Source organism: Eubalaena glacialis, chromosome 7 (genome assembly GCF_028564815.1).
Source record: "Eubalaena glacialis isolate mEubGla1 chromosome 7, mEubGla1.1.hap2.+ XY, whole genome shotgun sequence".
NCBI lineage: Eukaryota > Metazoa > Chordata > Mammalia > Artiodactyla > Balaenidae > Eubalaena > Eubalaena glacialis.
The window spans coordinates 37,646,872-37,673,586 of NC_083722.1; the positions used below are offsets into that span (position 1 = coordinate 37,646,872).

General features: G+C 40.2%; 1 protein-coding gene across 1 annotated transcript in view; it reads right to left on the minus strand.

Annotated features, from left to right (window-relative positions):
• Positions 1-26,715, minus strand: part of CMTR1 (cap methyltransferase 1) — a 63,293-nt gene that overhangs the window by 4,479 nt on the left and 32,099 nt on the right. Inside the window, exons 14-20 of the mRNA XM_061196283.1 lie at positions 12,087-12,143; positions 11,259-11,316; positions 10,671-10,739; positions 9,548-9,679; positions 8,524-8,646; positions 7,744-7,835; positions 6,819-6,887 (exon numbers count right to left, since the gene is read on the minus strand). Coding sequence (XP_061052266.1) covers positions 6,819-6,887; positions 7,744-7,835; positions 8,524-8,646; positions 9,548-9,679; positions 10,671-10,739; positions 11,259-11,316; positions 12,087-12,143 — 600 coding nt within the window. The remainder of the gene's footprint in view (positions 1-6,818; positions 6,888-7,743; positions 7,836-8,523; positions 8,647-9,547; positions 9,680-10,670; positions 10,740-11,258; positions 11,317-12,086; positions 12,144-26,715) is intronic.

Below are 26,715 nucleotides of genomic sequence, written 5' to 3' on the forward strand. Positions count from 1 at the left end.
AGAAATTACTTTCAGACTTTCAGAAGACTTCTAAAAGTGCACTCCCACTGTTGGATTTAATCCTATGTAAATTTGTATTAAAAAGAATAATGAAAATGATTTTGATAAAATGTAAATAGATACCTCAGTCTCTAGTCACATGAAGCCCCAAAGATAACCTCAGACCTCAGCCCAGACTGGAAAAGTCTGTTCCATCTGTCTGCTCCCTGTTACCCTCTCAAGGCCTAGAACTTTTTTTTTTTTTAATTTTTATTTATTTACTTATTTATTTATGGCTGTGTTGGGTCTTCGTTTCTTTTTCTTTTTTAAACATCTTTATTGGAGTATAATTGCTTTACAATGGTGTGTTAGTTTCTGCTTTATAACAAAGTGAATCAGTTATACATATACATATGTTCCCATATCTCTTCCCTCTTGCGTCTCCCTCCCTCCCACCCTCCCTATCCCACCCCTCTAGGTGGTCACAAAGCACCGAGCTGATCTCCCTGTGCTATGCGGCTGCTTCCCACTAGCTAGCTATTTTACATTTGGTAGTGTATATATGTCCATGCCACTCTCTCACCCTGTCACATCTTACCCCTCCCCCTCCCCATATCCTCAAGTCCATTCTCTAGTAGGTCTGTGTCTTTATTCCCATCTTGCCACTAGGTTCTTCATGACTTTTTTTTTTCCTTAGATTCCATATATATGTGTTAGCATACTGTATTTGTTTTTCTCTTTCTGACTTACTTCACTCTGTATGACAGACTCTAACTCCATCCACCTCACTACAAATACCTCCATTTCATTTCTTTTTATGGCTGAGTAATATTCCATTGTATATATGTGCCACATCTTCTTTATCCATTCATCCGATGATTGACACTTAGGTTGCTTCCATGTCCTGGCTATTGTAAATAGAGCTGCAATGAACATTTTGGTACATGACTCTTTTTGAACTATGGTTTTCTCAGGGTATATGCCCAGTAGTGGGATTGCTGGGTCGTATGGTAGTTCTATTTTTAGTTTTTTAAGGACCCTCCATACTGTTCTCCATAGTGGCTGTATCAATTTACATTCCCACCAACAGTGCAAGAGTGTTCCCTTTTCTCCACACCCTCTCCAGCATTTATTGTTTCTAGATTTTTTGATGATGGCCATTCTGACCAGTGTGAGATGATATCTCATTGTAGTTTTGATTTGCATTTCTCTAATGATTAATGATGTTGAGCATTCTTTCATGTGTCTGTTGGCAATCTGTATATCTTCTTTGGAGAAATGTCTATTTAGGTCTTCTGCCCATTTTTGGATTGGGTTGTTTGTTTTTTTGTTATTGAGCTGCATGAGCTGCTTGTAAATCTTGGAGATTAATCCTTTGTCCGTTGCTTCATTTGCAAATATTTTCTCCCATTCTGAGGGTTGTCTTTTGGTCTTATTTATGGTTTCCTTTGCTGTGCAAAAGCTTTGAAGTTTCATTAGGTCCCATTTGTTTATTTGTGTTTTTATTTCCATTTCTCTAGGAGCTGGGTCAAAAAGGATCTTGCTGTGATTTATGTCATAGAGTGTTCTGCCTATGTTTTCCTCTAAGAGTTTGATAGTGTCTGGCCTTACACTTAGGTCTTTAATCCATTTTGAGTTTATTTTTGTGTATGGTGTCAGGGAGTGTTCTAATTTCATACTTTTACATGTATCTGTCCAGTTTTCCCAGCACCACTTATTGAAGAGACTGTCTTTTCTCCACTGTATATGCTTGCCTCCTTTATCAAAGATAAGGTGACCATATGTGTGTGGGTTTATCTCTGGGCTTTCTATCCTGTTCCATTGATCTATCTTTCTGTTTTTGTGCCAGTACCAAACTGTCTTGATTACTGTAGCTTTGTAATATAGTCTGAAGTCAGGGAGCCTGATTCCTCCAGCTCCATTTTTCGTTCTCAAGATTGCTGTGGCTATTTGGGGTCTTTTGTGTTTCCATACAAATTGTGAAATTTTTTGTTCTAGTTCTGTGAAAAATGCCAGTGGTAGTTTGATAGGGATTGCATTGAATCTGTAGATTGCTTTGGGTAGTAGAGTCATTTTCACAATGTTGATTCTTCCAATCCAAGAACATGGTATATCTCTCCATCTATTTGTATCATCTTTGATTTCTTTCATCAGTGTCTTATAATTTTCTGCATACAGGTCTTTTGTCTCCTTAGGTAGGTTTATTCCTAGATATTTTATTCTTTTTGTTGCAATGGTAAACAGGAGTGTTTTCTTAATTTCACTTTCAGATTTTTCATCATTTGTGTATAGGAATGCAATAGATTTCTGTGCATTAATTTTGTATCCTGCTACTTTACCAAATTCTTTGATTAGCTCTAGTAGTTTTCTGGTAGCATCTTTAGGATTCTCTATGTATAGTATCATGTCATCTGCAAACAGTGACAGCTTTACTTCTTCTTTTCCGATTTGGATTCCTTTTATTTCTTTTTCTTCTCTGATTGCTGTGGCTAACACTTCCAAAACTATGTTGAATAATAGTGGTGAGAGTGGGCAACCTTGTCTTGTTCCTGATCTTAGTGGAAATGGTTTCAGTTTTTCACCATTGAGGACAATGTTGGCTGTGGGTTTGTCATATATGGCCTTTATTATGTTGAGGAAAGTTCCCTCTATGCCTACTTTCTGCAGGGCTTTTATCATAAATGGGTGTTGAATTTTGCCGAAAGCTTTCTCTGCATCTACTGAGATGATCATATGGTTTTTCTCCTTCAATTTGTTAATATGATGTATCACGTTGATTGATTTGCGTATATTGAAGAATCCTTGCATTCCTGGAATAAACCCCACTTGATCATGGTGTATGATCCTTTTAATGTGCTGCTGGATTCTGTTTGCTAGTATTTTGTTGAGGATTTTTGCATCTATGTTCATCAGTGATATTGGCCTGTAGTTTTCTTTCTTTGTGACATCTTTGGTTTTGGTATCAGGGTGATGGTGGCCTCGTAGAATGAGTTGGGGAGTGTTCCTCCCTCTGCAATATTTTGGAAGAGTTTGAGAAGGCTAGGTGTTAGCTCTTCTCTAAATGTTTGATAGAATTCGCCTGTGAAGCCATCTGGTCCTGGGCTTTTGTGTGTTGGAAGATTTTTAATCACAGTTTCAATTTCAGTGCTTGTGATTGGTCTGTTCATATTTTCTATTTCTTCCTGGTTCAGTCTCGGCAGGTTGTGCATTTCTAAGAATCTGTCCATTTCTTCCAGGTTGTCCATTTTATTGGCATAGAGCTGCTGGTAGTAATCTCTCATGATCGTATGTATTTCTGCAGTGTCAGTGGTTACTTCTCCTTTTTCATTTCTAATTCTATTGATTTGAGTCTCCTCCCTTTTTCTCTTGATGAGTCTGGCTAATGGTTTATCAATTTTGTTTATCTTCTCAAAGAACCAGCTTTTAGTTCTGTTGACCTTTGCTATTGTTTCCTTCATTTCTTTTTCATTTATTTCTGATCTGATCTTTATGATTTCTTTCCTTCTGCTAGCTTTGGGGTTTTTTTGTTCTTCTTTCTCTAATTGCTTTAGGTGCAAGGTTAGGTTGTTTATTCGAGATGTTTCCTGTTTCTTGATGTAGGCTTGTATTGCTATAAACTTCCCTCTTAGAACTGCTTTTGCTGCATCCCATAGGTTTTGGGTCGTCGTGTCTCCATTGTCATTTGTTTCTAGGTATTTTTTGATTTCCCCTTTGATTTCTTCAGTGATCACTTCGTTATTAAGTAGTGTATTGTGTAGCCTCCATGTGTTTGTATTTTTTACAGATCTTTTCCTGTAATTGATATCTAGTCTCATAGCGTTGTGGTCAGAAAAGATACTTGATACAATTTCAATTTTCTTAAATTTACCAAGGCTTGATTTGTGACCCAAGATATGATCTATCCTGGAGAATGTTCCATGAGCACTTGAGAAAAATGTGTATTCTGTTGTTTTGGGGTGGAATGTCCTATAAATATCAATTAAGTCCATCTTGTTTAATGTATCATTTAAAGCTTGTGTTTCCTTATTTATTTTCATTTTGGATGATCTGTCCATTGGTGAAAGTGGGGTGTTAAAGTCCCCTACTATGATTGTGTTACTGTCGATTTCCCCTTTGATGGCTGTTAGTATTTGCCTTATGTATTGAGATGCTCCTATGTTGGGTGCATAAATATTTACAATTGTTATACCTTCTTCTTGGATCGATCCCTTGATCTTTATATAGTGTCCTCCTTTTTCTCTTGTAATAGTCTTTATTTTAAAGTCTATTTGGTCTGATATGAGAATTGCTACTCCAGCTTTCTTTTGATTCCAATTTGCATGGAATATCTTTTTCCATCCCCTTACTTTCAGTCTGTATGTGTCCCTAGGTCTGAAGTGGGTCTCTTTTAGACAGCATATGTACGGGTCTTGTTTTTGTATCCATTCAGCCAGTCTATGTCTTTTGGTTGGATCATTGAATCCATTTACATTTAAGGTAATTATCGATATGTATGTTCCTGTTACCATTTTCTTAATTGTTTTGTGTTTGTTATTGTAGGTCTTTTCCTTCTCTTGTGTTTCCTGCCTAGAGAAGTTCCTTTAGCATTTGTTGTAGAGCTGGTTTGGTGGTGCTGAATTCTCTTAGCTTTTGCTTACCTGTAAAGGTTTTAACTTCTCCATCGAATCTGAATGAGATCCTTGCTGGGTAGAATAATCTTGGTTGTAGGTTTTCCCTTTCATCACTTTAAATATGTCCTGCCACTCCCTTCTGGCTTGCAGAGTTTCTGCTGAAAGATCAGCTGTTAACATTATGGGGATTCTATTGTATGTTATTTGTTGCTTTTCCCTTGTTGCTTTTAATATTTTTTCTTTGTATTTAATTTTTGATAGTTTGATTAATGTGTCTCAGCATGTTTCTCCTTGGATTTATCCTGTATGGGACTCTCTGTGCTTCCTGGACTTGATTGACTATTTCCTGTCCCATATTAGGGAAGTTTTTGACCAAAATCTCTTCAAATATTTTCTCATTCCCTTTCTTTTTCTCTTCTTCTTCTTGGACCCCTATAATTCAAATGTTGGTGCATTTCATGTTGTCCCAGAGGTCTCTGAGACTGTCCTCAACTCTTTTCATTCTTTTTTCTTTATTCTGCTCTGTGGTAGTTATTTCCACTATTTTATCTTCCAGGTCACTTATCCATTCTTCTGCCTCAGTTATTCTGCTATTGATCCCGTCTAGAGTATTTTTAATTTCATTTATTGTGTTTTTCATCGTTGCTTGGTTCCTCTTTAGTTCTTCTACGTCCTTGTTAAATGTTTCTTGCATTTTGTCTATTCTATTTCCAAGATTTTGGATCATCTTTACTATCATTATTCTGAATTCTTTTTCAGGTAGACTGCCTATTTCCTCTTCATTTGTTAGGTCTGGTGTGTTCTGACCCTGCTCCTTCATCTGCTGTGTGTTTTTCTGTCTTCTCATTTTGCTTATCTTACTGTGTTTGGGGTCTCCTTTTCACAGGCTGCAGGTTCGTAGTTCCCGTTGTTTTTGGTATCTGTCCCCAGTGGCTAAGGTTGGTTCAGTGGGTTGTGTAGGCTTCCTGGTGGAGGGGACTAGTGCCTGTGTTCTGGTGGATGAGGCTGGATCTTGTCTTTCTGGTGGGCACGTCCACGTCTGGTGGTGTGTTTTGGGGTGTCTGTGGCCTTATTATGATTTTAGGCAGCCTCTCTGCTAATGGATGGGGCTGTATTCCTGTCTTGCTAGTTGTTTGGCATAGGGTGTCCAGCACTGTAGCTTGCTGGTCGTTGAGTGAAGCTGGGTCTTGATGTTGAGATGGGGATCTCTGAGAGATTTTCGCCGTTTGGTATTATGTGGAGCTGGGAGGTCTCTTGTGGACCAGTGTCCTGAAGTTGGCTCTCCCACCTCAGAGGCACAGCCTTGATGCCTGGCTGGAGCACCAAGAGCCTTTTGGGAGGTCTGACGTCTTCTGCCAGCGTTCAGTGGGTGTTCTGTAGGAGCAGTTCCACGTGTAGATGTATTTCTAATGTATCTGTGGGAAGGAAGGTGATCTCCGCGTCTTACTCTTCCGCCATCTTGCCCAGACCCCACTGGGTCTTCGTTTCTGTGCGAGGGCTTTCTCTAGTTGTGGCAAGCGGGGGCCACTCTTCATCACCGTGCACGGGCCTCTCACTATCGCGGCCTCTCTTGTTATGGAGCACAGGCTCCAGACGCGCAAGCTCAGTAATTGTGGCTCACGGGCCCAGCTGCTCCACGGCATGTGGGATCTTCCCAGACCAGGGCTCGAACCCGTGTCCCCTGCATTGGCAGGCAGATTCTCAACCACTGCGCCACCAGGGAAGCCCCAAGAACTTTTACATTACCTAACGTGGCAACAAACCATGGCCTTCTTTCCATGCCCCAAGGATCCCATTACCTCAAACCAACCTTTTCTTTTTCATGTTCAAAAACTCCCATTCCCTCACACCCTTTTCTTACCTGAAAAAAATGAAAAGGCCGGGATTGATATGCTAATGATACTCAAGCATGAATGTGTGGCTCACAAGGTGTGTTAGTGCTCTCAGAAGCACGTGCGTCTTAAATGAGGATGCCTTAACCCTGAGGAACGAACCTCTCCTGTGGAGGTTGGCCCACTGTGACAGGCAGGATGGGGGATACTCTGGGGCAAAGGAGTCACCTACCCAGCACCCCCAAGCAAATCACTCAATGGCAGTCTGATCTCTAATGCCAGCCTGGCCTGGTCTCCTCCACTGAGCCCTCCCACCCCTCACAGGACAGGGAGGCAGGCACTGGCCAGAAAGAAGCAATGGGAAAGGAGGATTTGGGGGGAGAGATGATACGCTCACCTGATGGGATTCATGTCAGGCCGACTGGGCTTGGAAACAGCTTTCACAAATTTCTCAGCAAGCTGAATTCTACAATCCAAACAGAGTCTCTCAGAGGCAAGTAAGGGTATCCTTACAGCACCCACACCCCCAGGGCATTGTCATGGCACCAGTGGGAGTACACTCCTGAATCTGCAGCAAAACTGCTCCAAGAGGCAGCACTCATGTCTCCCAGGAAGCCCACCCTTGCCCTTCTCCAGTGACGTCATGATCGCCCTCTCCCCCACTCTGGATTCTGACCTCTACTTTCAATACATCTTGGTTGGTTTTCCTGAAGTGTAACTTCGGCTGTGCTCAGTCACCTCCACCAGAACTTCAAGCATCATCTTTATTCTGTACGTCGGCTCCTTCACCCCAAACCACAGATACCACAGTACACCCACTCAGATGAACCAACTTAGGAGTGACTTCAGCACCATGGCGGTGTAAGACATCTCTCCTTTTTGTACCCCCCTTTTAAACAACTGATGAGGCATCTATCCACGAACAAAAGTACCTCTGTGGGAGTTGTGGGATCCAGATAAACTGACTTAAGTGGGACCACCAAGAACAGAACACATTCTTCAGAGGAGAAGACCCTCCCTCTTCCTCATAAGGTCACCCTCTTGCTCAACCTTAAAACAAACATCACCTCTGATCTGAACAGCTGAGGCAAAATGGAGTGTGCTAGTATGTATGAAATCAAGGCCCAAGTCCTGGTAACCGGGAGTGCCAACACCAATTTCTCACCCTGCCCTTGGAACCAGCTAGTGGGTAGAAGAGGGAAACTCTAAGGATGCTCTTAAGCAGAGAAAGCCTGGGTGAGGGCCAAGCCACAGAGGCTGCCGCCACAGAGCTGCCCTGGCCCACCCGGCCCACCTTCCCGCCCCCAGGGCCCAGCTCAGACCGTTGGTTAAAGTGCTGCTCCCGCACGTCGCTGCCATTCAGCACAAGGACGTCGAGGATGTGGATGGCACTAATCTTCCGCTGGGCCTTCCCCTAGAAGGACAAGTACACTGCCCACCCTGCCAGGCATTGGCCTGGGGCTCACTCCTCCCACTGTGGCACGCTGGCCTCTGTTCTACGTATAGCCGGGGGAAGGGAAGGGCTCTAAACACAGGATCTTTCTCTCACCTCCCTCCCAGTTGATTCTCAGCACCAGACTGGCCCATGCTTCTGAGCAGACAGAGGCCTGAGGTGATGGGTGATGAGCCCCCTTGAATCTCAAACCCAGTGAGGCTGCCGCCATGGTGCTCCAGCAGGACCTGGCTTCCCACTCTGGCCAACTGTTCCCACTGACTGTTCTGAAAGTTATCTGTATGGCTGTAATACCCAAAGCTCATGGGAAATAACAAGTTGCTTCTTTCCCAAGGAATCCTTGGTCAATAACAATCAGCAGCTAAAAAATATGCAGCAGGTTCACCAGGGCCTTTGCTACACAGAGATGATCAAGATCTCCTAAACATAAGGAGACTGTGGTCCTTCCTACCTGAATATGCCATGGCTTAGAGCAACTACTCAAGGAGGAGGAATAATTACAAAGCATTCGCCAGGCCCTGGGCCCTGTCAGGCACCACATACACGTAACCCAGTTAACTCAGGGGGCATGGGGGCGAAGGGACAGGCCCAGCTGTTCCCCAGTTCCCCAGATGGCAGAGCCATACACGTGAGCAGAACCACCTCTAACCTCCCCTTTCAGCTCATGGACAATCTCCACAGAGAGCAGAGTGTCCCGGGGTAGCTCTGTCTTCAGGTCCAGCTTGACCCAGCGGTCTGACTGGCGGCCATCCCATGTGTAGATCTGAGACTTCTATGGGCAGAGAGAAAGGGCCAGGTCAGGCAGACAAAGACATTGAGCGGTGAGAAGCTCAGCTCTCAAAAGGGCTTTTAGTTGGTGGCTACAAGCTGATGGGGCTGGGAAATGCCAGAAGAAAAGGTCTCGGAGAGATTAGTCAGTTATACTTCGTACACTATAATGACAGTGCTGTCCTCCACTGCCTCAGTGGAAGGGGAGAGCTCTGACTCTGTCCCGCTGGGAGGGAACAGGCTCAGGGCACCATTCAAGAGGCCTGAGTTCATGATCAGAGGCCCTCAAGAAAGATCCAGCTTGGTGTATGTCTGAAGCAGGTTTGGTGAAGGGTCCAGAGAGCAGAGCAGAGAGAAAGTAAAAAGAGAAAAAGATAAAGTGTGAGAGGACAAAGAGAAAGTAAGTGAGGAAGAAGAGGTAAAACTATAAAGACAACTCAGAGTGGAAAGAAAGAGCAATGAGGACTTTACCTAATTAAGATATAGAACTGCCAAGGTTTTCCCTCACCTCATTTTAGACAGGGGATGACATGGGATGGTGGTGGTGTTGCAAAGAAATAGCTGCATGGGCTCAAGCCAGCTTAGCCTACTGACCATCCTACTAGCCTAGGAAGCTCCACATCCCAAGAAAGGAGGCAGTGTTCCCTTTAGCGATGCATGGAGGTGAATAAGCAAATACATGGATAAATGAAAGAAAGATAGAAGGAATGAATGAATGATACTTGGCTAACTCAGAGGAAGAAAGGAAGTGAAGTTTCAAGAAATACCTTCCCTGCGGTCAAAGCTCCAGCTCCTTGGTGCCAAGAGAACGTGCACCAAGTGTGGCAGGCAGCTGTCCAGATTCCCACAGACAGACAGCAAGCTTCCACCACCCAAGCTGGGTAGGAAGCCAGCTGCAGACTTACCCCCAGGCCGATGAGGAACTTCTGCTCACTGCCAGACACCATGCAGCGGTAGTCGAGCACTGGGCGGATCTTCTCCAGCGTTTTGGAAGTAAGCAGCGTGGGCTTATAGCTGAAGATGTCGATCTCAGTGCCCTGCAGCCCCGGGTCAGAGAAAACACGGCTGGGTTGGGGGAAGGGACAGGCGCTCAGTACGGGTGCCTGGGGGTGGGGGGTGGGGCAGGGGGTTAGGGCAGGCTGTGGGAGGGGAGGGACAGGAAGCCCTTGCTGTCTGAAACATGCCCCCTGCTCTACCTAGCCATGCACTAACTGGGATCTAATTCTGTCTGCTTGGAGTGTTCCTTTAGGACCTATTAGGAGAGCCTGGGAAAGGAAAGAACACCGAGCCCCCGAGTACAGATCGATTTACCAGAGCTATAAGGAAATGTCACCAGAATATAAAAGCCTCCCCTTCACTAAAACTGAAGGCAAAGACTTGCAAGCAGTTGGTTTGAAAGCAGTTAAGTAATCTCTCTACCCATTCAGAAAAATTTACACGTGCTATTTTTTTTTGGAGGCCATCTTGAACCTCATTATCCAGTCCCTAACCCTACAAAACCAGCACAATGGCCCATGATCTGGGCCAGATTTAAATAAAGCCCAGGGAAAAGCTGGAAGTCAGGTGGTAGGAAAACGTAGGGCAGAAAAATTCTGAGGACCACTCACCAGAAACAGAACAGGGAGCCTAAGTTTAGGCCAGCTCCACTGTGAGCTCTCCTGGCAGCCCCTCCTGGCCCTCTGACCAGCTCCCCAGCCTAAGATCATCCCATACTTCATGTCTCCCCTGCAGGCACACTCACAGGACCCTAAACTTGCCAGGGAGTGAGAGCCAGCATCACCCTTTGGGCAGCGGGAATGCTGAACAGAACACATCTCAGGCCAAGAATCTTCAGGCAGCCTGATGGGCTCCCAGGGAACTCAACACCCTACACCAAAAGTTCCCATCTGTGGTGGCCTCAGCCCAGCCCCTGGGAACCAATGTGGTACCTGCACAAGCCCTCTGGAGGCCAGGCATCTGGGGGTCTCAGTGATACTACACCTAATTAGGCCTCTCTAACTTTTTATGTTCACCAGATACCAAGCTTACCTGGATTAGCTCGAAGAACTTAGATTTTGGGTCTGTGGAAGAAGGAGCAACTCTAGCCTTGTCTGGGATCTAAAACAAGACAGCAAAGAGCTTTGGTTTTCAAACGCACTTTTGACCAAGGCTGTGTGTGAGTCTACGCAGGCAAGGGCATAGGCTCGGGCTGGGCAAGAGGAAATGGCACACAACAAAGGAAGCTGGAAGGGGGGTGGCGGGGGAGTGGAGGTGGCTAATTCAGTCACTGCTCCCTTTCAGGCCCTGTGGTAGCACACCCCAAAGGCCACTTACCTTTCTCTGGGGCTCTCTGTGGTCAGTGTTGCTACCCAGGGCCACCAGCAGGAAAATGAGGCCTGTTTACCCACCACTCTTGTCCATTCTAACCAGCCTGCAGGGCTAAACGAGCAGTGAAAGGGCCAAGGAGGTTACTCCCAACAATGCTGAGACATCCAACTCTGGAGTGCTGTGAGGGTAGGCAGACCTTTTCATTGGGGCAGGGGCGGGGAACCCTAAGGTGACCGGGTCGGGAGTCAGTCCCATTCTTCTTTAAAGTTTCCCTGCCCTGGAGCAAAAACGGGCTGGGGAGACACTCACCCCCCAAAGCCGAAGGCACTCTTTCCGGATCTCTGCCTGCCGAGGCTCACTCAGGGTCCTGGGAAAATGAAGCCAGTAAATGACTAAAACCTCAAAGACATACAAGGAGTGTGCCTCCTGCGCACCCATCAGAGCCCCAGAGAGAGGACGTCCGTGTGAATGAACGTGTACATGCACATGCGAGGCCAAGTTCCCATTACCCAGGGTGCTTGTAAGACTCCCATGCCTCTGCCTCTTGGAGATGGGAGCTCAGATGTACACAAAATGAGATGACCTCCTTGTCCCACCACAAAGGGAAGGGAGGAGACCCTCCTGACCACCCTGGATGTCAGGGTCCCCACACACCCTTCTTCCAATTACCCATCGGCACATGCTGGCTCCTCTGACAAAGGCCACATTGAGTCCATCCCGGTGGATGTCACCATGTCCCAGAAAGCTGAATTAGCTTACGCTCACCCCCTACTAGAGGTTTTCCTTGACCAGTCCTACATCTCCTCTCTTGATCACTCTTTACTCTGTGTCCCCTGAACATTAGATACTCTACGCATGCTATGCCACTCTACATCCTCTGATGCACTGTTAACAACTTTCCTGTATCCTTTTCCTGGGTTACTCTTGTCTGTCCGAAGACAACATAATCTTTGAGGGCAAGGTTCATGCCATATGCTTCTTTGGCATCCTTCACAGACTACAGCAAAGTATGAGATTAAAAAAGTAGGTATTTTTAAATGTTTGTGTAAATGAAATAAACAAAAAGCTCAGGAGGAGGAACAAAACATAAAGATCTTCCCTTGAAATAGGTGAATTCTCGAAAGGGGCAACACTCACGTGTCTTGAACAAAGGCATGGATTTTGGCCAGAGCTTTGATCTGCAGACTACAATGGCTAGAAGGAAAAAAATGATTTTATCTCAGAAGGATTACCAAAAAAGACAGCCAATAGACATCAGAACAGAGAAGTTTAGCCAGAGCAGTGGCCATCTGAGTTTGAGGGAGGGGCTAGAGAATCAAAAGAGAAACCCCTCGACCATACCCTTAAGGTACCTGATGAAGGCTTAGGGTAAAGCAGAAGAACTGAGTCAAACCCTCCAGACACTCAGATCCCAAGTCCAGCTAAAAGGAAGGTTCTGATAGCATCCTTAAAAATTTGAAAGTAGTAGTGAATTGATTCTTTTATTTTTTTAAAGAATCTTAGTTTTGCAGGATCTTAGTTCCCCAACCAGGGATCGAAACTGTGCCCCCTGCAGTGGAAGCATGGAATCCTAACCACTGGACCACCAGGGAATTCTCTGAACTGATTCTAAATAAAGCAACAACAGAGCGCAGACCCAGTTCAACGACACACTAAACTGACTTACCTGCACTAACAGCCGCCCTTTCTACTTTAGGCTCCATGACTCTTTTAGACACAACGTCTGGCTTTTAATTTTAAAAGTGAGACATGATAAAGCAAGAAAATGTGACCCACTGACAAGATGGAAAACAGTCCAATAGAACAAGACCCAGAGGTGATCCAAATGTTGGAATTATCAGACAGGACCTTTAAAATAACTGTGAAAACATGTTAAAGGATCTAGTGGAAAAGGTGTAACATGCAAAAAAGATGGAGAATATTGGCAGAGATATAAAAACTGTATTTTGGGGACTTCCCTGATGGTGCAGTGGTTAAGACTCCATGCTCCCAATGCAGGGGGCCCAGGTTCGATCCCTGACCAAGGAACTAGATCCCACATGCATGCGCAACTAAGAGTTTGCATGCCACAACTCAGAAGCCCGCATGCCGCAACTAAGGAGCCCACCTGCCACAACTAAGGAGGCCATGAGTTGCAACTAAGACCCGGCACAACCAAATAAATAAATTAATTAAAGTAAATACATAAATAATAAAAACTGTAGTTTTAAAAAGCAAATAAAAACTCTAGAAATGAAAAATATGATATTAGCAATAAATTTTTTTTTCACTTTTTTTTTTTTTTTTAAACATCTTTATTGAAGTATAATTGCTTTACAATGGTGTGCTAGCTTCTGCTTTACAACAAAGTGAATCAGTTACACATATACATATGTTGCCATATCTCTTCCCTCTTGCATCTCCCTCCCTCCCTCCCACCCTCCCTATCCCACCCCTCTAGGTGGTCACAAAGCACCGAGCTGATCTCCCTGTGCTATGCGGCTGCTTCCCACTAGTTATCTATTTTACATTTGGTAGTGTATATATGTCCATGACACTCTCTCACCCTGTCACATCTCACCCCTCCCCCTCCCCATATCCTCAAGTCCATTCTCTAGTAGGTCTGTGTCTTTATTCCCATCTTGCCAGCAATAAATTTTTTTTACTTATTTAATTTACTGACGTATAATTGATTTACAATATTATGTTAGTTGCAGGTGTACAACATAGTGATTCAAAATTTTAATATATTACACTCTATTTAAAGTTATAAAATATTGGCTATATATCCTTGTAGCTTATATATTTTACACATAGTAGTTTGTACCTGTTAATCCCCTACCCCTATCTTGTCCCTCCCCTCCTCCCTCTCCCCACTGGCAACCACTAGTTTGTTCTCTAAATCTGTGAGTCTGTTTTATTATTCATTCATTTATTTTTTAGATTCCACATATAAGTGATAACATACAGTATTTGTCTTTCTCTGTCTGACTGATTTCACTAAGGTCCATCACTCTAGGTTCATCCATATTGTTGCAAATGGCAGAATTTCATTCTTTTTATGACTAAGTAATAAATATTCCATTGTGTGTGTGTGTGTGTGTATCTATCTATCTATCTATCTATCTATCTATCTATATATATATCTCACATCTTCTTTATCCATTCAGCTGTTGATGGACACTTAGGTTGCTTCCATATCTTGGCTGTTATAAATAATGCTGCTATGAACAGTGGGATGCAATCTTTTCAAATTAGAGTTTGTTTTCTCCATATATATACCCAGGAGTGGAATTGCTGGATCACATGCTGGATCAGTTTTTTGAGGAACCTCCACACTGTTTTCCACAGTAGCTGCACCAATTTACATTCTCACCAACAGTGTAGTAGGGTTTCCTTTTCTCCACATCCTCACCAACATATGTTGTTTGATGATGGCCATTCTGACAAGTGCAAGGTGATCTCATTTGATTTGCATTTCTCTGATTATTAGTGATACTGAGCACCTTTTCATATGCCTGTTGGCCATCTGTATGTCTTCCCTGGGAAAATGTCTATTCAGGTCTTCTGCCCATTTTTTTAATTGGATGGTTTGTTTTTATTGATATTTGAATTATATGAACTGTTTCCATATTTTGGATATTAACCTTTTATCAGTCATATCTTTTGCAAATACTTTCTCCCATTCAGTAGGTTGTCTTTTCATTTTGTTGGTTTCCTTTGCTGTGCAAAAGCTTTTAAGTTTAATTAGGTCGAACTTCTTTATTTTTGTTTCCTTTGCCTTAGGACCTGATCCCCCCCAAAATTTCTATACTTTATGTCAAAGAGTGTTCTGCCCTTGTTTTCTTCTAGTTTTATGGTTTCCGGTCTTACATGGGTCTTTAATCCATTTTGAGTTTATTTTTGTATATGGCGTGAGAAAATGTTCTAATTTCATTCTCTTACATGTAGCTGACCAGTTTTCCCAGCACCACTTATTGAAGAGACTGTCTTTTCTCCATTGTATATTCTTGTATATTCTTGCTTTGTCATAGATTAATTGACAAAATATAAAGGGAAAATCTAGAAAGCAGTCAGAGAAAAAAGGACACATGACATACAGAGAAACAATGATAAGAATAATGGCTGACTTCTCATCAAGAACAAGAAAGGCAGAGAATAGTGGAACAATATCTTTAAAGTGCTGAAAGAAAAATGCCTCAAATTCTAAATTCAATGAAAATATCCTTTGAAAGAGAAATAAATGTATTTTCAAAAGACAAAAGCTGAAGGAATTACTCTCCAACAGACTTGCACTAAAAAAGTAATTCTAAAAGAAATTCTTTAGGCTTAGGGAAATATTCCATTTATGTATATACCACATTTTCTTTATCCATTCATCTGTCAATGGACATTTAGGTTGTTTCCAAATCTTGGTTATTGTGAATAATGCTGCAGTGAACATTGGTGGGGGGGAAGGGGGGCTCATATCTTTTTGTGATCCTAATTTCAGTTCTTTTGGATAAATACTCAGAAGTAGAATTGCTGGATCATATGGTAGTTGTTTTTTTCTTTATTGCACTGACTAGTTCCTCCAGTATAATATTGAATTGAAGTGGTGAAAACAGACATCTTTGCCTTATTCTTGATTTTAAGTATAAAGTATTTAACCATTAAGTATGATGTTAGAGCTGTAGGCAGGTTTTTTGTAGATGTCCTTTATCAGATTGACAAAGTTTTCTTCTATTCCTAGTTTGCTGAGAGTTTTTAATCATGAATGGATGTTTAATTTTGTCAAATAGTCTTTCTGTATCTATAAAAATTATTATATTATTTTTCTTCTTTATTCCTTTAATACAGTGAAGTACAATGAATGATTTTCAAAAGGTATACAGATCTTGCATTTTTAGATAAACTCCAGTTGGTCGCGAGTATCACTCATATATATTGCTAAATTTGATTTACTAACATTTTATTAAGGATTTTTATGTCTATGTTCATGAGGGGTATTAATCTATAAATCTGTAGTCTCTTGAAGTTTTTGTCTTGTTTAAATATCTATATATTTAAATGCTATAAATTTCCCTTTATTAATCCCTTTTTAATTCCTTTAAATATATATATATAAAGGAATATATATATTTATCTAGTCATCTGTCAATGGACATTAAAAGGCATATAAATTGGAAAGGAAAGCATAAAATTATTTATTTGCAGAAGACATGGTTATATATGTAAAAAATCTTAATGAATCTACCAAACTACTAGAACTAATAAGTAAATTAAGCATTCACACAAAATACGTAGTCAATATACAAAAATCAATTGTATTTCCATATACTAGCAATGAACAATTAGAAAAGGAAATTTTTAAAACACCATTTACAATAGCATCCAAACCCATAAAATTCTTAGAAATAAATTTAACAAAAGATGTATAACACCTCTATACTGAAAACTATAAAACTGCTGAGAAACATTAAAGAACCTAAATAAATGGTTATTTTTTGGTTCATGTATGGGGAGATTCAATATTGTTAAGATGTCAATTCTCCCCCAAATTGACCTATAAATTTAATGTAATCTCCATCAAAAATCCAGCAGGCCTACTGTAGAAATTGAAAAGCTGATTCTAAAATTTATATGGAAATGCAAAACAAAACCAAAAAAACACCTGGACTAGCCAATACAATCTTGAAAAAGAAGAACAAAGATTGAGAACATATACTATCTGATCTCAAGATGACTTTTTTCAAGGTATAGTCATCAAGAAAACATAACAAAGGACAAACAGATTAATGGAACAAAACAGAGTGCCCTGGATGAAATCACACATATACAGTCAAGTAATTTTCAACAAGGGTGCCAAAGCAATTAAATGGGAAAAGGAAAAGTATTTTCAACAAATGGTGCTAGAACTGGGTATCTATAAGGAAAAAAAGAACTTTGACCACTACATCATACCATATACAAAAATTAATTTCAGATGGATTATGGACCTTAACATATAAGCTAAAACTATAAAACTTCTAGATGAAAACAGAATATTTTCATGACTTTAGTATAAGTGAAAAATTTTTAGAGAGAAAACAAAAATCACCAACAAAAAGAAAAAAACTGATAAACTGGATTTCAGCAGCAAAATTTAAAACTTCTAGGCAATTGAATTGAAGAGGAAGAAGTAAAATTATCTCAGTTCGCAGATGACAGACCTTTTATGCAAAAAACCCTGAAGATTCCACAATAAACTGTTATAATAATCAAATTTCAGCCAACTTTCAGGATACAAAATCAACAGACAAAAATCAGTCACATCTCTATACACTAACAATGAACAATCTGAAAATGAAATTAACAACTCTATCTCCAATAGCATCAAAAACAATAAAATACTGAGGAATAAAATCAAGGAAGTGAAAGACTTGTACACTGAAAGCTACATAATGCTGCTGAACGAAATGAAAAGAAACATAAATAAATGGAAGGACATGCTGTGTTCATGGACTGGAAGACTTAATATTGTTAACATGACAATACTACCCGAAGCAATCTACAGATTCAATACAATCCCTACCAAAATCCCAATGGCAGTTTCTGCAGAAATAGAAAAATCCATCCTAGAAATCATATGGAAACTCAGAGGACCCCAAATAGCCAAAACAATACTGCAAATGAAGAACAAAGCTGGGGACCTCATATATCCTGAATTCAAAAAAACTTACTACAACACTGCAGTAAAACAGTGTGGTACTGGTATCAAGACCAATGGAACAGAATAGAGAGCTCAGAAATAACCCTCACATATATGATCAAATGATTTTCAACAAGAGTGCCAAGGCATTCCATGGGGAATGGATAGTCTTTTCAACAAATGGTGCTGGGAAAACTGGATATCCACATGCAAAAGAATAAAGTTAGACTCTTACTTTACACCATCTATAAAAATCAATTCAAAATGGATCAAAGACCTAAACATAAGAGCTTAAACTATGAAACTCTCAGAAGAAAACACAGGGAAAAGCTTCATGACACTGGATTTAGCAATGGACTTGAAGCATAGGCAATAAAAGAAAAAAACAGATAAAATGGACTACATCAAAATTTAAAACTTCTGTGCATCAAAGGACACAATCAATATAGTTAAAAAAACAACCCACAGAATGCGAGAAAATATTTTCAAATCATATATCTGATTAACGGATTAATACCCAGAATGTATAAAGAACTCCTATAACTCAACAACAAAAATCAAACAAACCAATTTAAAAATGGGCAGGGCTTCCCTGGTGGTGCAGTGGTTAAGAATCCGCCTGCCAATGCAGGGGACACGGGTTCGATCCCTGGCCTGGGAAGATTCCACATGCCGCAGAGCAACTAAGCCTGTGCACCACAACTACTGAGCCTGCACTCTAGAGCCCACAAGCCACAACTACTGAGCCCACGTGCCACAACTACTGAAGCCCACACGCCTAGAGTCCGTGCTCTGCAACAAGAGAAGCCACAACAATGAGAAGACCGCGCACTGCAACGAAGAGTAGCCCCCAATCGCTGCAACTAGAGAAAGCCCGTGCATAGCAATGAAGACCCAACACAGCCAAAAATAAAACCAAATAAATAAATTTATTAAAAAAATTTTTTTTTCATTAAAGGATCTGCCTGCCAATGCAAGGGACATGGGTTTGAGCCCTGGTCTGGGAAGATCCCACATGCCGCAGAGCAACTAAGCCCGTGAGCCACAACTACTGAAGCCCACATGCCTAGAGCCCGTGCTCCACAACAAGAGAAGCCACCACAATGAGAAGCCCATGCACCACAACGAAGAGTAGCCCCTGCTCACCGCAGCTAGAGAAAGCCCGCACACAGCAATGAAGACCCAACACAGCCAAAAATAAATAAATACAATAAATTTATAAAAAGGAAAAAAAAATGGGCAAAGGGAGGTGTGGCCACGATGGCAGAGTAGGAAGACCCTGAGCTCACCTCTTCACATGGGACACCAAAATTACAATTATTTAGAGAGCAACTGGCTATGAGAACAACCTGAAGACTACCAGAAGAGATTTTTTAGATATAAAGAAGAAACCACAATGAAATGGGTAGGAGGGGTGGAGGTGTGGTATAGTCAAGACCCACACCCCTGGGTAGGTAACTCACAAATGGAAGGATAATCACAACTGCCCAGGTTCTCCCCAAGGACTGAGGCATCTGAGCCCTGGATTGGATTCCCCAGCCCAGGGGCTCTGCACCAGGAAGATGAGCCCCATAATGTCTGGCTTTGAAGGCCAGTGGGGCTTACTTACAAGAGAGCTGAAGGGCTGTAGGAGACAGAGACTCCACTCTTAAAGGGCACATGCAAATTCTCACATACTCCCAAGTCCCAGCACTCAGGCAGTAATTGTAAAGAAGCCTGGGTGAGACCCACTTGGTGATCTTGGAGAGTCTCCCAGAGAAACAGGAGGACACTGGGACTCCTCCTGGGGACACAGATGCTGGCAACAGCCATTCTGGGGGAGCTTATTCTACCATGAGGACAGTGGTGTGTGCAAGTGCCATTTTGGTGTCCTCCCTCTACCTATTCGTGCTGGGGGCTTGCCCGCCCACCAATGGGCTAGCACCAGTCCTGAGACCCCCCCAGCCCCTTCTGACAGCTGCCCTAGGACTCAGCCCCATCCACAAGCAGCCAGCACCAGCCCCTGGTCCCCCAGGGCCCCACCCACCAGAGGGTCAGCACCAGCCCCAGGACCCTCCTGGGACAGGCAGTCAGCCACAATGGGACCCAGCCCCGCCCACGAGCAAGCTGGTAACTACCACACAAGGTAGGGCCTGGCAGCCAACCGGGTCAGGGGTCCCCCCCACCTAACAGCACACCCACAATAGTCAGCCCTGCCACAACCGAAGGGCCCATGCAGCCCACAGCCCTAGAGCCCATACCTCTGGTGACCAGAGAGGAGTGTGTTGCTGGGCCCCATACGACATCTCCTATATAAGGCCACTTCTCCAAGGTCGGGAAACGTAACCAACCTACCTAATACACAGAAATAAACAGAGAATCAGGCAAAGTGAGGAATATATCCCGAATGAAGACATAAGGCAAAACCCCAGAAGAATTAAGCGAGGTGGAGATAAGCAATCTACCCAATCAAAGGTTCAAGGTAATAATCATAAGGAAGCTTAATGAACTCGGTGAATGGATGAACACAGTAAGAAGTTTAACAAAGAGTTTAAAAGTATAAAGAAGAATCAAACGGAGCCAAAGAATATAATAACTTAAATAAAAAATACACTAGAAGGAATCAGCAGTGGATTAGATGATACAGAGAAACAGGTAAGTGAACTGGAAGACAGAATAGTATAAATCACCCAAGCTGAACAGAAAAAAGAAAAAAGAATTTTAAAAAATGAGGACAGTTTAAGAGAACTCTGGGACAACATCAATCATACTAACATTTGCATTATGGAGGTCCCAGAAGGAAAAAAGAGAGAAATGGGGGCAGAGAACTTATTTGAGGAGAAAACAGCTGAAAACTTCCCTAACCTAGGAAAGAAAACAGACATCCAGGAAACACAGAAGTCCAGGCAACACAGAGAGTCCCAAACAAGATGAACCCAAAGAGGTCAACACCAAGACACACTATAATTAAAATGGCAAAAATTAAAAGATAAAGACAGAATCTTAAAAGCTGCAAGAGAAGGGCAACTAGTTACATACATGGGAACTCCCATAAGACTGTCAGCTGACTTTTCAACAGAAAATTTGCAGACCAGAAGGGAGTGGCATAATATATTCAAAGTGATGAAAGGGAAAAAAAATCTACAACCAAGAATACTCTACCTTCCAAGAATATCATTCAGATTTGAAGGAGAGATAAAGATTTTTATAAACAAGCAAAAGCTGAGAGAGTTCAGCAACACTAAACCAGCTTTACAAGAAATGTTTAAAGGGGACTTCTCAAAGCAGAAAAGGCCACAACTATAAATACGAAAATTAAAAAAGGAAAAATCCCATTGATAAAGGCAGATATACAGTAAAGTTAGCAAATCAGCCACTTATAAAGCTATTAGGAAGGGTTAAAGTCAAAAATAGTAAAATAATTTATATCCACAATAAGTAGTTAAGGGACACACAAACAGAAGTACATAAACTATGATGTCAAAAACGTTAAACGTGGGAGGGGGAAGAGGGAAGTACAAATGCAAGGTTTTTAGAACGCATTCAAACTTAAGAGATCATCAACTTAATAATCATGTATATATATATAGATTGTTATGTATTAACCTCATAGTAACCACAAACCAAAACCTTTTATAAATACACACAAATGAGAAAGGAATCCAAACATAACACTAAAGACAGTCATCAAATCACAAGGTAAGAGAGCAAAAGAAAAAGAAAGGAACCAAAAAGAACTACAAAAACAACCAGAAAACAGTGAACAAAATGGCAATAAGTACATACCTATCAATAATTACTTGAAATGCAAATGATCTAAATGCTCCAATCAAAAGACATGCAGTGGCTGAATGGATAAAAAAACAAGACCCACATATATGCTTCCTGTAAGACTCACTTCAGATCTAAAGACACACAGAGACTGAACGTGAGGGGATGGAAAAGATACTCCATGCAAATGGAAACTAAAAGAAAACTGGGGTAGCTATACCCGTATCAGACAAAATAGACTCTAAAACAAAAACTGTAACAAGAGACAGAGAAGGACATTATACAATGATAAAGGGATCAACCCAACAAGAAGATATAACAATTGTAAATATATATGCATACAACATAGGAGCACCTAAATACATACAGCAAATATTAACAAACATAAAGGGAGATATTGACAGTAACACAATAACAGTAGGGGACTTTAGCACCCCACTTACATCAATGGACAGATCATCCAGAAAGAAAATCAGTAAGGAAACACTGGCCTTATATAACACATTGGACCAGATTGACTCAATAGATATATACATAGAACATTCCATCCAAAAGCAGTAGAATACACATTATTTTCAAGTACACATGAAACATTCTCAGGATGGATCACATGCTAGGCCACAAACCGAGTCTCAATAAATTTATAAAGACTGAAATCATACCAAGCATTGTTTCCAACCACAAGGTATGAAACTGGAAATCAACTACAAGAGAAAACTGCAAAAAACAGACACGTGGAGGCTAAACAGTATGCTACTAAACAACTAATGGGTCACTGAAGAAATCAAAGAGGAAATAAAAAAATACCTAAAGACAAATGAAAATGGAAACACAATGATCCAAAAATCTATGGGACACAGCAAAAGCAGTTCTAAGGGGGAAATTTATAGCAATACAAGCCTACCTCAGGAAATAAGAAAAATATCAAACAATCTAACTGTACACCTCCTTTATGAACTAGAGAAAGAAGAAGAAACAAAACCCAAAGTTAGTAGAAGGAAAGAAAGATCAGAGCAGAAAGAAATGAAATAGAGGCTGAAGAAAACAATAGAAAAGATCAATGAAACTAAAAGCTAGTTCTTTGACAAGATAAACAAAATTGATAAACTTTTAGACAAATTCATCAAGAAAAAAAGAGGGCCCAGATAAATAAAATCAGAAATGAAAAAGAAGTCACAACCGACACCACAGAAATAAAAAGGAAATTTTAAAATTACTACAATTATATTGACAACCTAGGAAAAATGGATAAATTCCTAGAAATATACAATCTCTTAAGACTGAATTAAGAAGAAATAGAATCCATTGAATGAATGGATAAAGAAGATGTGGTATATATATATATAATGGAATATTACTCAGCCATTAAAAAGAATGAAATAATGCCATTTGCAGCAACACGGATGGACCTAGAGATTATCATACTAAGCGAAGTAAGTCAGAAAGAGAAAGACAAATGCCATATGATATTACTTATATGTGGAATCTAAAATACGACACAAATGAACATATCTATGAAACAAAAACTGACTCACAGACATAGAGAACAGACTTGTGGTTGCCGGGGGGGAGTGCGGAGGGAGAGAGAAGGATTGGGAGTTTGCAATTAGCAGGTGCAAACTATTATATATAGGATGGATAAACAACAAGGTTCTACTGTATAGCACAGGGAAATATATTCAAAATCCTATGATAAACCATAATGGAAAAGAATATGAAAAAGAGTATATGTGTAACTGAGTCACTTTACTGTATAGCAGAAATTAAACACAACACTGTAAATCAAGTATACTTCAATAAAATTTTTTTAAAAAGAAGAAATAGAAAATATGAACAGAGTGATTACCAATGATAAAACTGAATCAGTAAAAACAAACAAACAAAAAACCTCCCAACAAACAAAAGTCCAGGACCAGACAGCTTCACAGGTGAATTCTAACAAACATTTAAAGAAGAGTTAACACCTATCTTTCTCAAACTACTCTAAAAAACTGAAGAAAAAGGAATGCTTCTGAACTCATTCTACTAGGTCAGCATCACCCTGCTACCAAAACCAAAGACACCACAAAAAAAGAAAATTACAGGCTAAATATCACTTATAAACACAGATGCAAAAATCCTCAACAAAATATAAGCAAACTGAACTCAACAATACTTTAAAAAGATTATGACCATGATCAAATGGAATTTATCCCAGGGGTGCAAGGATGGTTCAATATCTGCAAATCAATCAACATAATACACCACATCAACAAATTGAATAAAAATCGTATGATCATCTCCATAGATACAGAAAAAGTTTTTGATAAAACTCAACATCCATTTATGATGAAAAAAACTCTCAACAAAGTTGGTAGAGAGAACATATCTCAACATAATAAAGGCCATAGATGACAAACCTACAGCCAACATCATACCCAACAGTGAAAAGCTGTAAATCTTTCCTCTAAGATCAGGAACAAGACAAGAGTGCCCACTCTCGCCACTTTTACTCAACATCATCGTATTGGAAGTCCTAGCCACAGCAATGAACAAGAAAAAGAAATAAAAGGTATCCAGATTGGACAGGAAGAAGTAAAATTGTTACTGTTTGCAGATGACATGATACTATATACAGAAAATCCTACAGATGCCACCAAAATGTTATTAGAATAAATGAACTCAGTAAAGTTGTAGGATACAAAATTAATATACTGAAATCTGTTGCATTTCTATACACTAACAACAAACTATCAGAAAGAGAAATTAAGAAAACAATACCATTTACAACTGCATCAAAAAGATAAAATATCTACAAATAAATCTAACCAAGGAGGTAAAAAGACGTGTACTCAGAAAACTACAAGACATTGATTCATTCAAGAAACTGAAGATAACAAAACCAAATGGAAAGATATACTTTCCATTTGGATGGAAGAATATTGGATTGGAAGAATGGATTCCAATGGGTTGGAAGAATATTGTTAAAATGACCATACTACCCAAGGCAATCTACAGAGTCAGTGCAATCCCTATCAAAATATCAATGGCATTTTTCACAGAACTAGAACAAATAATACTAAAATTTGTGTGAAACCGTAAAAGACCACAAATATCCAAAACAACCTTCAGAAGAAGAACAAAGCTGGAGGTGTCACACTCCCTAATTTCAAACTAGGGAAATAGGGTCAATTAATCTATGACAATGGAGGCAAGAATATAAAATGGGGAAAAAACAGCCTCTTCAATAAATGGTGTTGGGAAAACTGGGTAGCTACATGCAAAAGAATCAAACTGGTCTACTTTCTCACTCCATACACAAAAATGAAGTCAAAATAGATTAAAGGCTTAAATATAAGTAAGACTTGAAACCATAAAACTTCCAGAAGAAAACACAGGCGGTATGCTCTTTGACATCAGTCTTAGCAATTTTTTTTTTGATATGTCTCCTTAGGCAAGGGAAACAAAAACAAAAATAAACAAATGGCACTACATCAAAAGCTAAAAGGCTTTTGCACAGCAATGGGAGGGAGATATTTGCAAACAATATATCTGATAAGGGGTTATAATCCAAAATATACAAAGAACTCATACAACTCAACATCAAAAAAAAAAAACAAAACCTAGATGAATGGATAAAGAAGATGTGGTGTATATATATGCATAATGGAATATTACTCAACTATAAAAAAAGAATAATGCCATTTGCAGCAACATGGATGGACCTAGAGATTATCATACTAAGTGAGGTAAGTCAAAGACAAATATCATACTATATCAATTATATGTGGAATCTAAAAAAATTATGCATACGTACTTGTTTACAAAACAGACTAACAGAAATAGACTCACAGACACTGAAAACAAATTTATGGTTACCCAAGAGGGAAGAGGAGGGAAGTGATAAATCCGGAGTTTGGGATTATCAAATATAAACTATATAAAATAAACAACAAGGTCCTACTGTATAACACAGGGAACTATATTCAATATCTTGTAATAAACTATAATGGAAAAGAATCTGAAAAATAATACACATGTTTTATATATATATAAAACTGAATCACTTTGCTGTACACTAGAAACTAACACAACATTGTAAATCAACTATACTTCAATTAAAAAAAAAAAGCACCTGATTAAAAAATGGGCAGAGGATCTGAATAGACATTTTTCTGTGGAAGACATACAGATGAACAACAGACACACATTAGTGATGAAAAGATCATCACTAATCATCAAGAAAATGCAAATCAAAACCACAATGAGATATCACCTCCCCATCAGAATAGCTGTTATTGAAAAGACAACAAATAACAAGTGTTGGCGAGGATATGGAGAAAAAGGAACATTCGTGCACTATTGGTAGGAATGTAAATTGGTACAGCCACTATGGAAAACAGTATGGAGGCTCCTCAAAAAATTAAAAATAGAACTACCATATGATCTAGCAATTCCACTTCTGGCTATTTTTCTGAAGAAAACATAAACACTAATTCAAAAAGATATATGCACCCCTATGCTCACTGCAGCATTATTTACAACAGCCAACATACAGAAGCAACCTAAGTGTCCATCAACAGATGAATAAAGAAGACGTGGTATATATACACAAAGGAATATTACTCAGCCATAAAAAAGAATGAAATCTTGCCATTTGCAACAACATGGATGGACCTAGAGAGTACTATGCTAAGTAAAATAAGTCAGAGAAAGATAAATACTGTATGACTTCACTTACGTGGAATCTAAAAAACAAAACAAATGAACAAACAGAACAGAAATAGACTCATAGATAGAGAGAACAAACTGGTGGTTTGGGGAGGGGAGGGGAGTGGTGGGGGGATGAGTGAAATCAGAGAGGGAGATTAAGAGGTACAAACTTCCAGTTATAAAATAAGTCACAAGATGCAATGTACAGCATAGAGAATATAGTCAATAATATAATAACTTTTTATGGTGACAGATGGTAACTAGACTTCGGTGAACATTTTGTAACGTATAAAAATACCAAATCGCTATGTTGTACACCTAAAACTAATATGATATTGTAAGTCAATTATACTTCAATAAAAAATAAAATTTTAAAAATAAAAATGGGCAAAGGACTTGAATAGACATTTCTCCAAAGAAGATATACACACATCCAATTTGCATATGAAAACATACTCAACATCATTACTCATTAGGCAAATGCAAACCAAAACTACAATGACCAGTTCAGACCCATTAGGATGGCTAAAGTGTTGGTGAAGATGTGAAGAAATTGGAACCCTGGTGCATTGCTGGTCAGAATGTAAAATGGTGCAGCAATCCCACTTCCAGAGGTATACCCAGACAAACTGAAAGCAGGTACACAAACAGTTACTTTGCACACCAATATTCATG